The 16,789-nt window shown below is 38.2% G+C and overlaps 2 protein-coding genes across 2 annotated transcripts; one reads left to right on the forward strand and one right to left on the reverse strand.

The window, feature by feature from the left end:
- Nucleotides 1-66: 66 nt before the first annotated feature.
- LOC146573112 (uncharacterized) lies at nt 67-832 on the reverse strand. Its single transcript, XM_085277724.1, has 3 exons — nt 757-832; nt 408-671; nt 67-243 (listed from the first exon to the last, which is right to left on the reverse strand). Exons 2-3 carry the CDS (start codon nt 664-666, stop codon nt 167-169), a joined length of 336 nt encoding a protein of 111 aa, XP_085133850.1. The 5' UTR covers nt 667-671; nt 757-832; the 3' UTR covers nt 67-166.
- Nucleotides 833-4,732: 3,900 nt separating this feature from the next.
- Nucleotides 4,733-9,672, forward strand: LOC146573113 (keratin, type I cytoskeletal 19-like). The gene is made up of 9 exons (XM_085277715.1): nt 4,733-5,063; nt 5,621-5,746; nt 6,092-6,174; nt 6,373-6,529; nt 6,718-6,879; nt 6,983-7,108; nt 8,165-8,394; nt 8,484-8,518; nt 8,622-9,672. Exons 1-9 carry the CDS (start codon nt 4,788-4,790, stop codon nt 8,726-8,728), a joined length of 1,302 nt encoding a protein of 433 aa, XP_085133841.1. The 5' UTR covers nt 4,733-4,787; the 3' UTR covers nt 8,729-9,672.
- The last annotated feature ends 7,117 nt before the right edge of the window (nt 9,673-16,789 follow it).

A 16,789-nucleotide genomic window follows, 5' to 3' on the forward strand; every position in this document is an offset into this window, starting at 1 on the left:
TTTTGACTCTTCGTCCACTCATCACCAAAGATATGGAATAAAAACAAGTGCAATAAATCTGCAAAACTGTTTATTTCGAAAGTTGCATGGGAAGTAAACGTCCACTTTTTTTATAAAATCTGAACAAAAAAGCAGTGCGCCAGCTCTCCAGCTGTTGTGATGTGCCTCATTCTGTGTCCCGGCGGCCAAAATCCACCCAGCCCTGGTAGTCCCGATCCGTCATGCACTCGGAGTTCATCAGCTCTGTGAACAAACCATTCCTACAGTACATGAACCACAAACAAAAGGGTTCAGTATGTAAATCTGAGCATTGTCTTGGACCTCCGCCTATTCACACATTGCTCTAATTAGCTGAAGTGAAACAAGATGACAATCACAGAGCTTTCCCACCCAAGTCTGCAGCATACCTGAAATTGCTTGCATTATTTGTTTGGTCATTATCTCGCGCTCATCAACTGAAAGGTGCGCCCGTCGTTCCACCCGTGCAGAGTGAGTGCGGGGTGCTTGCCTCTGTCTTCCAGCCGAGTCTTTTGCCATCTCATGTTTAGCTAGAAGCTGCTTGAGAACATTTGTCTCCTCAGTCTCTCCGGTTTCAGTTGGGGAAGCTGCTCCAGACACAAGCAGAGCAACCAGCAGTGCAAATACCACGAAAACTTTCCCTGACATTCTCTCTGCGCAGTAAGAAAGAAACATTTGAGTAAACATGAGATGTATTCTAAAAAAAATTAGGTATCAAAAATGGCAAACTTACTGTACCTGTGAAGATAGGATGAGATATGTACACAACAAAGTGTGATGAGCGTGATGTCTCCAGTGCACAACTGCTGATTCCCAGCAGGCTGTCTCTTTTATACCCAAGTTTGGTGTCAGCATAATGGCTTTCAATCAAATACTGATAATGGTGTTCACCACAGAGCGTTTGATTAAGAGATGGATACATTGGAAAAAGGATGTGCGCAAAGGAAATTCTGCAAGTTTACATGGAGAAACACATCATTATATTTGTCACTTAAGACCTCTTTTGCACTGCAATAACAATAAAACAACTCGATGTGTTTACACTGAAAATCCAATATTTCCTTAGAAACCATTTAAAACAATACAAATCTGATGTAACAATAAAGACACTGTTAAAAAGTCAACTTTAGGGAGGAGGAAACACAGGTTTCCTGTACCTGTACAGAAACGTACATTTAAACAACGTCCCATTTCTTTCAGTTTTTTTTAACTGGTAGTATTTATTGAGAATACTATACAAGTCTTTCAATTTGCACATTATATGTTGTTTACATTGCTACTCTTCATATTTTTTTATATATTTTCATCCATTCTCTTCCATTTATCATTAAAAAAATCGCTGAGGGGCTGGAGCCTATTCCAGCTACCATGGAGTCAAGAGTCATACACCCCGAACGGGTCATCAGCCTGACGCAGGGCTAAGACATAGAGACAGACAACCATTCGCAATCACATTCACAGATATTTATTTATATTAGCATGAACTATGTAAGTGAAAGTAAAGCAAGTGAAAACAAGATACCTAAAATCACTTAATGAATCAGAATCATCATTGAAATTACCCCCAATTATAAAACAAAACACATCACATTCATTCATACTTGGATTGAATGTATTTACCTGCAGCTTTAAAGAAAAAAAAGTAGAAAGTTACATAGACGTTACACAGATGTCCTTCATAATGTTCAGGCTGTAAACATTTCTGTGAAACGTTTTCTTGACATATGTTTAAAAAGCGAAGTTAAACGGTGATACATCAAATATAAAATGTGCATAATTTATTACTGTCATGCTGCAGCCTGTACTTTCCACATGACGTACACACCACCCTTTTAGCAAAAGTCATACTTGCTTGGATAACATTAGCTCTGTTTACATACAGTACTGTATAGATTTTTTTTTCAAGTGTCCCAGTTACTCTGAATCCAGCGTCCCCTGATAATGTGTGATGTTAAACTGCTTGTAGAAACTCAGCCTTCATATATTTTTCTTCCAGGCAGTGAAAGTGTGGTCTGTCCGCTGTGAATGATTGTCTGCTACTTTGATTTATGCAATAAAAGTGATAACAGCACAATGGAGAGCAGCAAATGTACTTCAATGTATGAATCTACAAACTGCCTCAGGGTATTATAACTAATTTGTAATACATACAGAACATGAGCCTGCAAGTTGATAGAAAGGCATATGTGACCTTTATCCAACCTCAGTCTAATATCTTCTAATACACTGCTAGACAGATTATTACTGGTCTAAATATTTCATTTTTGTTATCTGCAGACTAAAGGGACACACACCCATCAGTAAAATCTGATAATGTCCACAGACACCACCTGCTCTTGACAAACTGCTCCTTTCACTTGTTATTTAGTTCAGATTCATACCCACACACACTGTTAGCTCAAGGCTGCATCGGATGTTTGGTGCAGGTTTTAGTCACTGTCACTGATTTTCTCTTGTCTCGTCTCAGGTACGTGTCTTCAAATTCCGTCATGCTGGTGAAAGGTTATGATAAGACGTCTACATTACACATGAGTAGTGTTTCCAATGCAAAACTTCCCGATAAAACTTTCCCTTTGAAATTCCAAATATATCCCAGAATCGGACATCGCAGTTTAAGGAATAATTTTGCTGATATTCCATAAATGATTTTTTTGTAAAATCCACAATAAAGAATACCAAACAGGATTGTTTTGAAGAAATGTTGAAGTTTAAAGACAAATTGTGGTGAGGGCTGATTAAAGGCTCTTTAACAATATGGTAAAGCTTATTTGGCATTTAGGTCTGAAATCTGTATACATGTAAAGGTCGGTTCCACTGAATAGTGCCATGTAAAATACTACAGTGTACTCAGTCATGCATATCAGCAGTATGGGTGTGTTCCACAAAGGTTAAAATGATTTTCAGGTTCTTGTTAGTCACTTCAGAAAGGTTTACTCTGACCACATGTTACCTGAGCTTCCAGAGAAAAAGGTGTGACAGCGTCAAAGGTGTGACAGCGTCTTGTTTTGGTATGTTTGGGTGGGGGTGGTGGTCTGGAACAGAGTTCACAGCTCTATTTGGACGGGTGTATATTTAAAATCATTTATGGTGCCAACAGCTATTAATGTTGTTGTCTGCTTCTTTCAATTCACAGAACAAAAATAGCTTTAGCCTCTCAAACAAAATTGTGGTTGTGCAGAGGAACCAGTTTCTAATAGTTAAATCCTTTTTCTTTCACATGAGTGCATGTAAAACCTCGTGCATATAATACTTTTCATTTTGTCCACAAGTGTCTTTGTGTGGTGCAGTTTGAGATAAGGAGAGACTAATAACATAATACAAGAACACAGACACAGATTACAGAGCTCTGCTGTTTACTTATTATTTTAAAGATACTATATTGTGTGATCATGACTATACCGGCAGGTATTTATAAAAGCATACACAAAAAGTATTAATACAAAAACGCACAAAGATATGCACACATACATACGGTACTAACAGTCCTCACACACACACACACGCACGCACGCACGCACGCACGCGCGCGCGCACACACACACACACACACACACACACACACACACACACACACACACACAGTTTATTCAGATTTGCTGACTTTCATTTTTGTACAGCTCTGTTAAGGTCCTTTCCTGGCATTTCAGTCAGGTAAAGGTCTGGAATTTGGGTGCCCAGGTCCTGTGACTGCAAAATAAGCCCAAACCCTGAAATATCCATCACTGTGCCTGACAGCTGGTATGAGCTGTTTGTACTGATATTGCGTGCATTATGCCTAGACATCTCCACGCTGATCTTGTCCGTCCAAAGTACATTGTTACACAAATCTTGTGCTTTGTTCAGAGGCAGATTTGCATTGCCAAACTATTCTGCCATGCTCTTTTTAAAGAGAAGAGGCTTTCCACTGTGCTGTCTAATCTTTTTCATCAGTGTTTCTCAAGGTAACTGAGGCCTGTAGACTCTGAGATGTAGCTCTTGGGTTTTTTACAGAGCGTATTTGTTGGTTTTGCAAATTGTTTGTATTAAAACTGTTACCAACATACCACTCATTGTTTGGTATGTGCAGATGAAGCTGTCTTACACCCCCAGAAAGGCTTAACAAATACCACTGGCTTAGGCATAATTACTGCTCATAGGTGGTTGTGGTAGTGATCTTTTTGTTAAACTTACCTTCTCAGTCAGGGTGAACATGAAAAAGTTGATCACGCTACCTGCCATGATGCACCTGCTGACTTGCATTTTAGAGAAAAAAAAACTTAACTATCAAATGCAGTGAAATTAATTTAAAAAAAAAGAAACTGATCATACCCATCCAAATACCTTCTCCCCCCATTTTTATATAATTATTTTACTCTTGTTTGTTGTCTTTTCAGCTTCTTTTGGGTAACTCACTTAAAATCATCTTAGCATTCATCTGTGCCCCATAAAGTAACGAGTAGGAAGTGTAATGAGTTAAGAAGAAATAATTAGCCACATCTTAGGTTTTGGCTGGATTTCAGCATAGTTATCAGTTAAGCTGTCTGACTAGATGTTCCACTTGTCTTTCATCAAAGTTTGTCTAGACTTACACACCCAATCGATGGAAACAAAAACAAAGACAACAAAAACTATTATCTGCATACCACACTGTTGTTGTTGCATGGCATTTGAGACTGCCCCCCTCACTAAGAACCCTATAAAATACCCTGCTGTGTCTTGCAGGATCACACCTCGGAGACATTCCTTCTGTGCTCACCATCAGCCTCGCATCACGACAACCTCCTGTCACCATGGCAGCCTCTTTGACCCAGCAGAGCAGCTACAGCGTTAAGCAGAGAACCTACAGTTCCAGCAGCCTGGGCGGATGGAAGCAGAGTAGCACGTCCTCTGTTGGCTACACACCCAGTGTGCATGGCGGAGCTGGAGGTTATGGGACCCGCATCTCAAGATCCAACTCTGTCTTCTCTTTAGGGTCCGTGGGCTCATATGGAGAGACTTCTGTAGTCGGAGATGGGAAGGCAACCATGCAGGACCTCAACGACCGCCTGGCTGATTACTTGGCAAAAGTAGGTTTTACTGATGAGCGCTAGTTGCAAGAATTACTCCCCCCCTTTATTTACTTTTAACAATTTGCATTTGTAATCACTAGTTAATAAATAATAAGATTAATTTCCATATAGTAAAATAACAGTTTCTAACAGTACATATTGACCTAACCCTAACCCCCTTTATTCTATTATCTTATCCTATTCTATTGCTTTTTTCCCCTTAATGTTTTACTGCTCTTAAACTTGTACTTTCTGTTTTAAACTTGTACTTGACCAAAAAAAAAAAAAAAAAAAAAAATCCCACATGTGGGACTAATTAAGGTTTCTCTTATCTTATTTAATTTTTTCATGCAGCACTTATAATGGGGTGTCTTTATATTGTTGTAGTGAGTAAAGGATCAACATACTCACATACAATAATGAACACACACACACAAAAAACCCAAACCCCAAAACAAACTAACAAAAAAAAAAAACATATGAAATTTTACCAAATGGAAAAATGTAGAACAGTTGCTTTCAGACAAATAATGATAGCCTGCTTGTATGAACCAGTATTTCCTCGTGATGTGCAGGTGCGTTCTCTGGAGGCCAAAAATAGGCAGCTGGAACTGAACATCGCTGAGTTCTGTCAAAAGTCAACTGTTGTTACCAAGAACTACGGTGGCTATTTTTCCACCATCAGTGACCTGAGAGCCGAGGTACCTCTCACACTTTACATAACACAACACACTGAAAAGCAAACCATTTTACAATGCACACACACGAAACCTCGAACATTGCCAAACACCCGAAGTAAACATCTATGCAGGCGACTGAAACATCTTTCCATTGTTTTACTATCACAAAAATTATTGACACCAATTAATGCTGAAGTGTGGATTTGAAGGGTTAGAACCCGTTGTACGCTATGTGACTGATAGATGGCATCCAAAGAAAGCTGAACTGCTGCGGAATGCAAAATAATTTGCTCAATATCAATAAATGAAGAGTATAGCCTATACGCGGTCAGAATTTCAGACAGTTTATTCATTTTCTCCAATTAGATTGCAAGAAGATTTGCAGAGAACCAGGCCATCCACGTGCAGCTTGACAATGCTCAATTGGCAGCGGAAGACTTTAAAATGAAGTAGGTTTACATTCCTTTGTTGCTCCGTGGTATTTCTTTCTACCCCATATTACTTTATACCAAATATGAAAAGAAATCCCACTACATTTGGGAGTTTTTGTTTTATTATTTATTTTTTTCTTTTGAGACCATACAATCGTTACCCCCATCAAAATCGTGAAAATAATGGCATCTGAAAGGGCTGCTTTTCTTCTGTAGATATGACATGGAGATGAACTTGCATTTGACCGTGGAGGCTGACGTATCCCGTCTCCGAGCAGTCCGCGACAGCTTGACTCTTGGCATCAGTGACTTGGAGCTAAGCATAGAGGATCTGAAAGCAGAGCTGGCGCAAATGAAGGCGAATCACAAGGAGGTAAAAGGCGTATAATAGAAAAACAAACCTATTAAACACTGCTAAAGAGATTGCGTGAGTCAATGCTTTCCATGGTGCAGTGTCGCCATCTGCTGGTGGTGGAAGCGCTTACACTTCTGGATGGATTGGAGATTTAAACACTTTTTTTTGTTGTTGTGTTTTTTGTTTGTTTGTTTTGCATGTTGCAGGAGATGAGCCAGTTGAGCATCCAATGCAGTGGCTCTGTAAATGTAGAGGTGGACAGTGCACACTCTACAGATTTGACAAAGGTCCTGGAGGAAATGAGGGAGCAGTATGAAACTGTGGTGAGCAAGAACAAGCTGGAAGTCGAGAAATGGTTCCAGTCGAAGGTGAGGTTCCTAAAATGTTCAAAACGACTCCGGTAGATCCTTAAAAAAAAAAAAAAAAAGTTCAAATTTTCTTATTGAATTTTGAATGCTTTCTTTTAAAAAGGTGGAAATTCTCCAGAAGGAAATCATTGTTTCCCAAACAGATGTGAAAACGTTTCACAAAGAGTTGTCCACTCTGAAGAAGACCTACCAAAGTTTGATGATAAGCCGGCAAAGCGCACACACAGAGGTATGGAATAACAACCCAAAAGTACTGGATATGAAGGTTTTGTAACTGAAGCCAAATGCACATCGCAGTGTTAGGTCTAATAATCTCAGCTTGCTGAAGCTAAGAAGTAGCAGACCCGCTCTTTTTTTCTCATATTGTACCTATCTCTGGTATCTTGGTGACACAGCTGCAAGCAGAGGAGGCAGGAAAGAGAAACAAGGAGAGGAGAGACAACAAACAAACATTGCCTTGGAGGCTCATTTAAAAAATATAATCAGTATTCAACACTACGACATAACATAACTGCCGTATTTTATGAACTCACATGTGATCATGACCTTTCAATATTTTTTAACTAAAATCATTGTGACATTTTGCAATGTGGCAAGAAACTCAAGACGGTTGAAGTGAGAGAAGGAAAACAGGATAAAGACATGCTGTGGAAGAGAGACAGAGATTAATAACAAGTGTGGTTCAGCGCAGAGAGGTCTATTAACACATAGTGACTGAGCAAGCAAATGAAAAAAAAAAATAGAATCCTAGAATATAAAATGCATCATCTGAAACAATAACAGAACACTAATCACCCCTTAAATGTTTAAGGAATTAAGAGTTATCTGCTATTTTAATTCCCCCTGTTTATAACAGTCATGAAAAACCATATTCATGAACTTATGAATTTCAAAATAATGTTGGTGGTGTATTTCTGCTCAAAAGCTGAGTTAAATGAGAAAATAGCCAAAAAGTATGTTGCAAAAAATCAAACAAACACATGAAAAAAACATTAATAAAACAAATAAAGGACAAATATACATATAGCTTCCCTACATTTGATTGGGAAATGCTTCATACTGGTTGACATCAGCAGATGTCGAGCCTGGTTAAAATTACTTTTGCTATTTGAAGCACATTAGGTTCGTAATGTTTTAATTGTTAGCGCAAGGGGAATGATTAAAAAATTAAATCAGTTTTTTCCAAACATATCAGGACATATATTAATTTGCTGTAACAGAGAGGAAATGATTCTTCCCACTGACTGTACTCACATGGAGCTGTTGTAACCTCTCTGTCCTGCAGATTACATGCCTACAGGAAAATTTGGAGGAAGTGAAAAGTCGCTATAGTCTTCAGCTTCAACAACTGCAGGTCACCATCTCCACCCTGGAGACTGAGCTGCAGGAGCTGAAGGCCTCTCTTCTGCGGGTGCAAACAGAATATAATGAGCTACTGGACATCAAGATGAGGCTGGAAATGGAGATTGCTGAATATAGGAGGCTGCTAGAAGGAGAGCACTATGAAAAAAAGGAGTAAGAAATTAAAAATGTATCTGTTTTTAATCGATTATCAATTAAAGCAAACAAAAATGTTTTTAAAAAAATGTTTACGCTCTTCTTAGGGTGGTGGTCATCAGCAAGGTCGTAGAAGTGGAAGGTAAGAATCTCCATCACTCACTGAACCAGAACTTCAGATCTTGTCGCAGTAAAACTGAAATAAGCTCTTTACACTATAGTGATGCGATGCATTGTCTTTGCAGAGCGTAAACCCCACATTGAAAAACGAGTGAAGACAATCATCGAGGAAATTGTTGATGGACAGGTGGTCGCCTCCTCTGAGGCCACCCAAGTGGAAACAGTTCAGTAACCTGTGCTCCCCTCACCCGAGCTTCTAAGTTGTTAAAGTTGTGGAGCAGGGAAATTATTTTACTGCTATTGTTAAATAATCATCATTATTACCATTGCATTAATAATATAATCTGCAGTATGATCATTGCTTTAACAATGTAACAGATAGCTTTAAGATGGCCTTAAGATGTTTATGATGATGTTAATTTTGTATTTCAGATGCAGTTATAACTATTGTGTACACAATGCATATCTGTGCTTATTTGAGTTGATGTTCAGGTTCTTTAAAGGTCTTAAGCTTCACTGACGTGACTGTTCAGGTGATACATGCTGAGGGAAAACTAGAACATAGAAGGAATTGCAATACATGCTTACAAAACACTTATATCAGGTCATTTTATATTAAGGTTTTAGTAGAGGTTCTTGGTTAAAACATTTATTTAGTAGAGGACATATACATAGTCTCCGTTAGGTTGTAACACATAAGGATGAGCCTCTGTTCTGGTAAAAGGTCAGAAGTGCAACAGGTGACTTGAGAAAGAGCATTTGAGGACGAGACACAGACAGTTAGTAGGTGAAGAGGTGACACAAAGAGCATGTGAGGTCAACACACACACACACATGAGTTAGATTTATTTAGAGGAGAGATTAGTCATGTCTCGGTGAAAGAGGAACCGTCCTTGTTGTCTCGGCAAGAAAGAGGAACAATTCACTTTAAGACAAGAACGGAAAGTACCAGCCATGAAAATAGAAGATGATCTTCTGGGTTAAAAGTCATTGTGGTGTTGATCTGATCTATGTATAAAATGTATCTGTGACGCATGAAGGGGCGTCAGTAAATCAAACCCTGATGCTATAAAATATCTGTTCATGCTTTGATTAAGTTGAAGATCAATTGCTGTCTGCATACAGAGTTGTCTTCCCACACGTGTGTATTCATTAAAAATCATCGTTTGACCAAGAGCTTCTGGACCAAGGGTGGTTTGTACTCTCCCTCCTCAATTTTGAACCTTAACAAAAAGATATCCTTTGGGGAAAATTAGTGAGGGTTGAAGGAGGAGAACAGGTTTGATTTCTTTTGATTTCTAGAAGTAGTGGTTATAATGTAGGCTTACACAGACAGATATTACACAGAAACACACATGACAGTATTGATTCCAGGCAAAAGGCCTCAAATTCATTTAGCTTTTAACTGAACTTAAAGAAGGACCAAAGAGGAAGGAAAGCATATATTTTGGTTATGTCTGATAAACTAGAATTAGAAGGTATTGTTACATTAAAAGGAGCAAAATGAAATAAAGAGGCTATGTTAAAAACAGGTTATAACATAGGAAATGTGAGGGTTAAAATGAAGTTAGTGTTAACACACAGGAGTTGTTTTTAGGCAGCATTTAGCTATGTTGAAATGTATGCAGGAGTAATTGCTTATATGCTTAAACTTAATTGATTAAAGTGGTTGTTTTCTTTTGGATCTTTTAGTAGAATAGGCGCTTACGATGATTTTCTTGTTAAAAAGGTGACTTAAGATTAGAGTAGAGGAACTTGCAGCAGCGACAATTTGTGCACAGGATGTTGATGATCAGATAAGGGAAAAATAGAGCGAGCAACCGGACGTGAAACCAGCGCTTAAAGAATTTTAAAGTGATGAGGAACGTTGAAGAATATATATAAATACAAGTCAATAAGTTAAGAGCATAATTAGGATCATGCTTTTGATTAAAGAGTCCCAGATAGGATAAGTTAGGGAGGTGCAGGAAAAGGTGTTTTGTTTCCTTTGCAGAAGATCTCGACGATCGCGAGAGAGGGACCGAGAAAACCTAAGCTTACACATGGAGTGTTCTCGAAGGGGAGCTGGTGTCTATGACTGGACCAATTGGATGACATGAGGTTGTCTGATTTGCTGAGCGAGGACACAATGTATTGCGACCTCTGGTGTTCCAGAGGTCGAGAGAGGGAGTGTGGAGCAGGGAAATTATTTTACTGCTATTGTTAAATAATCATCATTATTACCATTGCATTAATAATATAATCTGCAGTATGATCATTGCTTTAACAATGTAACAGATAGCTTTAAGATGGCCTTAAGATGTTTATGATGATGTTAATTTTGTATTTCAGATGCAGTTATAACTATTGTGTACACAATGCATATCTGTGCTTATTTGAGTTGATGTTCAGGTTCTTTAAAGGTCTTAAGCTTCACTGACGTGACTGTTCAGGTGATACATGCTGAGGGAAAACTAGAACATAGAAGGAATTACAATACATGCTTACAAAACACTTATATCAGGTCATTTTATATTAAGGTTTTAGTAGAGGTTCTTGGTTAAAACATTTATTTAGTAGAGGACATATACATAGTCTCCGTTAGGTTGTAACACATAAGGATGAGCCTCTGTTCTGGTAAAAGGTCAGAAGTGCAACAGGTGACTTGAGAAAGAGCATTTGAGGACGAGACACAGACAGTTAGTAGGTGAAGAGGTGACACAAAGAGCATGTGAGGTCAACACACACACACACATGAGTTAGATTTATTTAGAGGAGAGATTAGTCATGTCTCGGTGAAAGAGGAACCGTCCTTGTTGTCTCGGCAAGAAAGAGGAACAATTCACTTTAAGACAAGAACGGAAAGTACCAGCCATGAAAATAGAAGATGATCTTCTGGGTTAAAAGTCATTGTGGTGTTGATCTGATCTATGTATAAAATGTATCTGTGACGCATGAAGGGGCGTCAGTAAATCAAACCCTGATGCTATAAAATATCTGTTCATGCTTTGATTAAGTTGAAGATCAATTGCTGTCTGCATACAGAGTTGTCTTCCCACACGTGTGTATTCATTAAAAATCATCGTTTGACCAAGAGCTTCTGGACCAAGGGTGGTTTGTACGCTCCCTCCTCAATTTTGAACCTTAACAAAGTGCACGCTAGTTTCTTCTGGGGAGTTCTCTTTGTTTTCATCTCATTATAAATCGAAACATTGCAAAATGCAGAAAATGCTCATCTTTACACAGTGCACGAGCCTTTGGATAAGTATGAAACCAAACTATGAATAAAAGGCTGAAAAAAATAATGATGATTGACTGATTGATTGTATTTCATTCCAATATATACCGCAAATGAAAAAAAATATCACTATCATTATTTTTTATTCTGAGTTATAAATGTGTTTTCACATCCAGAAGAGGAGTATATTTTGAATACTGACCTTGCTTTGGGATCATTTAATCACAGAGCTAACAGAATCAACTTAAAATATAAAGCCACTGTCTCCTGTACTTTTCTCGTTTGACTACTGAGGTAAAAATCACAAGAGTATGTGAAAACAAATGATGTATTTAGCTTGTAATTTCATATTTAACCACCAGGTGTCGCCTTTGGTTTTCTTTTTAAAAGTGGTCCTGGCCCAACTTCAGTGGATTGATTGTATAAGCTTATTTTGCTAAAGTGGAAACAGATTGTTGCTACACAAGAGACTTCTAGAAGCATGATCAGTTTCCCTTACAGAACAATAGACAAAGATCTGCAAAGAGCATAAAAATGAAGGCGCATTACAGATGCTATTTCCGAACTGTTGGAAAAATGGGTGACACTGGATCACAGGCATGGAAACACACAAAAGAAAGGAAAGAAATAAAATATCACAGAATACCTGTGTTATGCAAGCTTGTGCTCTAAGTATGAGTGAAGATTATGTTTGATTCATCACAGGCATCTTTATTTGGGTGGAGCTGAATCAAGTGGAGGCTTGAGATCTACAAAAAGCTTCTCAGTGCTTTGATGAGTTAATCTGCTGGTTAAAATGACTCAACCCAAAACTGCCTTCTTTTTTTCGGTGCTTTTGTATTCCAGTACTTTGCCACACTGGTCAATCCTAAGTGCTATTAAACGTAATTATCGCCCTTAATTGTAAAAGTGAACCTTGCTGTTTCAGCTGTTTTCTACACAAAGAAATATCAAGTTAAGGCGAAGCAGTCATTCATACAACTCATCATCTAAAACTAAACCTGAGCATAAGTAGTTCATACAAAATTGTACAATTGTTGGACCGTATGCAACTTAGGTTCCTAATTTATGTGCATAAGGTCATGTTTTAAAGTGAAATTCAAATGTTACATTTACCTCAGGGGTTCAAACTTATGCATAATTTCAAAAGCAAAATGCAGTCACATATGGTGGGCAGATTCTCAGTGCACGTGTGTTTTTCTGTTGCACTCAGTCTGTGTATGTTTGATAAAAAGAAACAGAAATTGTGTATTTTACTTGCTTGCCTGCATTACAGAGGGAATATTAGTACGGCATAGCATAGATATTGTGGGGTTTGACTGTGTGCACATGGTCTCTTTATCTATATCCCCAAATTTTTTAATGGTAAAAAAAGCAAATCTGTCTCAGTGAACATTGTTATGCTGTCTCTGCTGTAAATTTCCAGACCTATTGAATGAGATGTTCCTTGCTATAGAGGGTGTGGCCAGTCATTGCAGGGCACTGGAAGAGGCAACAGAGACCAGTTTGGGCCTGAATCATAATAACTCAAAACATTCTCAGAAAAAAGTACCTTATTGCACCTTTAGACATATCACAGCGTGGGCTGGTACCGTCTGTGGTACTGTCATTTTAACCTTGACATTGTCTATTTTGTACCTTTGTAGTTTGTACGTTACAAATGTTTCCTGCTCATATACAAGCCACATATATGCAGTGATAAAAAAGCATACAGCATGACTCATTAGCTTGTAGAAGCCTCTTTAGCAGCAGTAACTTGAAGTCACCTGTAACTTTATCTATTTTTTAGATCTTTGTGGAGGAATTTTGGCACACTCATTTGTACATTGTTGGTTCAGTTCTTTGAAGTTTGTGGGTGTTCATTTCATGCACAGCTCTCAAGAGCCTGCCACACTATTTCAATCAAGTTGGGGTTTGGATTTTGGGCCATTGCAACTCCTTGACTCTTTTCTTTTTCAGTCATTCTGTTGTAGATTTGCAAGTGTGCTTGGGATCATTGTCTTTTTGCATGACACAATTTAGGCCAAGCTTTAGATGTTAGTATCACATTCAATTCTAGAATACTTTGGTATATGGTCGACTTAGTGACTGCAAGGTGCCAAGATCCTGTGAGTGGAAAACAATCCTGCATCATTACCCCTCCTTGACCATGCTGACAGTTTCTATGAAGTGCTTGTGCTGATATGCTGTGTTTGGTTTGCCTAAAACTGTTCTGTGCATTCTGAAAAAACATCTCTTTTTTGGTCTTACCTCTTCACAAGACATTGTTCCAGAAGTCTCGTGGTTTGTTCAATTGCAACTTTGCAAACCTAAGCATTGGAGCCATATTATTCTTTCTCCTGAAAACCCTTTCAAACAAGCCACATTAGTTTAGTGTATTGAATTGTTATGATCTTAACATGCTGAGGCCTGAAGAGGTTTTCAGACTTTAGGCTGTATTTGCTGTCCACTCCTGGAAAGATTGTGACTTTGTGCTAAAATACACCTGAATGCACCTGAAAATGAACCACAAAAATGTATACACGACTGGTCGCAATAGTTATATTTGTGTAGACTATACCTGTAGAGAATGAAATGGACTTTCGCTGTACCTGTAAATCTGAGAGTGCACACATGGAGAAAGGCAGATGAGCAAAAAAACCCCCAAATGATTCTGTAATGAATCATCAGAACTCTCGCTTTCTTGCCTAAAGGGGGGAGATATTGTTTTATACTGGCTCATATGTAACATACTCACACCCAGGAAAAAGCTCTCTAAGCTATTTGATCATGTCACAGCACATTTTAAACATGGTGTTCCTGTTCTCACCCCAAGCTGCATTTATTTCTGTCAATGAGGCACTTTATACTCAGGCTTGAACATGCCTTTGACATTCCAAGAAACTGGATACGTGACACTGTAAATCTGTCACAAGAGTTATGGACACGGTTTTTGGCAAAAGTCCAGTAAGTTTAACTGCAAGTACATTTCTCCTTCACGCTATATACAATAGTCTTCCACAATGGCATAAATGTAGTGAATATTGTTTTTAGTCTTATCTTCTTAAGATCTGATTATGGCTTTAAGTGATTGGCATCAGCACTGGTTCTCAGGAATATCTCAATTACAACCATTCATACTTCATTCATAATTTCATACTTCACACAACAGCTCACCTTGCCCTACACATACAATTACGCTAATCAACAGAACTGATGTAAAACCACAGCACGGTTTTTACTGTCAAAGAAAACAAGTGTGCAAATTGTTTCGCAATCAACAAGAGCGTAGTAGGCCCACACCCGAAGGCAACCGGTGACTTTTTAACAAGCGAACATTTGACACTTTTTAAAATATATATTTAGTACAAGACCTTGAACAAGACCTTTGTGAAAATTCATTTTTTATTTTGATTTCCCCCCCCCATTCAACATATTTACAAATGCAATTCCAAAAAAGTTGGGACCCTGTGTAGAATGTAAATAGACACAGAATGACAAGATTTAGAAAATCTCCTAAACCTATATTTTACTCACAATAGAACACAGAAGGGCAATGTTTTTCACTATGTAGCATCGGCTGTCTTCTTTTAACAGCAGTCCATGAACACCTGGCAACTGAGGAGAGCAGTTGTTGGAGTTTTGAGACAGGATTGTTGTCCCATTCTTGTTTGATATAGCTGCCCAAAGTCCTGGCTCTTCTGTGTTGTGCTTTTTGTTTCATGATGCACCTGATGTTTTGAATTGGTGAAAGGATTGGAATGAATGTGGTTTAGCTTACTATACTAAAACACATACTTTACCAAAATATGAAAAATCTTTGCCTGAAAAAGATATCAGCATTGGTGGTGCCTTTCCAGAGGCAAGCTCGCAGTTTCATGGCAACTAATCCTCCCCAGTGCAGAGATGCAGTCTTTCAAACTAAGCATTGATGACAAGCTGGACGGACCCTTTCTGCTTCAGTCCAGAGAATGGAGTGTTAATATTGTCCAAACAGAATGTCAACTTTCCATTTGTCTGACCATGGAACAGTTTTTCACTTTGCCTCAGTCCATTTTAGAATGAGCTTTGGTGGTCCAGAGAAGACAGTGGCTTTTCTGGATCATGCTCATATATTGCTTCTTTGTGGCACGATCCAGCTTTAACCTGTATTTGTGGCTGGCACAGCGAATTGACAGGATCATGCCTGCTTTTAACGCAGCACCACCTGAGGGTGATCGCAAGCATCTAAGTACTGATTTTCAGTTCCCTGTGCACAGAGATTTCTCCAGATTGTCTTTTTGATGATATTATGTGCTTTAGATGAAGAAATATTCAGTCTTAAGTTATACGTTGAGTTACATTAAATGTTTTTTTTTTTCAGGAGATTGGTGAACCTACACTGATCTGTACCTTTGAAAAACGCCTCTCTAAGATCCTCTTTTTAAACCTAATCATGTTACTAAACTGTCGCCAGTTAACCTAATTAGTTGTATTTTCCTCTACCTGTTTCTTTTTAATTCCACTTACTTTTCCAGCCTTTTCCTGCCCCCATCACAACTTTTTAGAGAAGTGTTGCAGCAGTCCAATTCAAAATGGACTCATATTTTCCTTAAAATAATACATTTCCTCAGTTTAAATGTATGACTTGAATTCTATGTTCTATTGTGAATAAAATAAGTGTTTGTGCTACTTTTCTTTACATTTGGATTTGCATCAATAGATCATCTTTTATGAAAAAGGGAAGTGCACTCTTGGGTGTAGAAGTTAGTGGTTATATTGGAGAATTAAAATCTTGGCTAATTGCTAACATAATGCTGACGGCAGGGGTGGCAAGTTTTAAAACACCTCCAAACTAACCAAACTAACTCTAATACTTCTTCATGCAATGTTTCATTCTAGCACAAGTAAGTAAAAATATTTAAGTGAATGCACTTTGTCATGTTGTGTAGCTTTCCATTGATTTCGTGATCTACAGATCAGTGAGTATGAGATTCCTGTCTGTGCAGGTTTTGCCTAATGCCTAAGGAAACATGAGCTGTTCATCATTTTGACAGGATTCTTGACAGCAGCCAATTAGCCACATTATTAAAATGTTCATACCTAGAAGTTAATAAA

Source organism: Mchenga conophoros, linkage group LG6, assembly GCF_057382185.1.
Source record: "Mchenga conophoros isolate Kocher_MC1m ecotype Shallow Benthic linkage group LG6, M_conophoros_male_GT1.1, whole genome shotgun sequence".
NCBI classification, from domain to species: Eukaryota; Metazoa; Chordata; class Actinopteri; order Cichliformes; family Cichlidae; genus Mchenga; species Mchenga conophoros.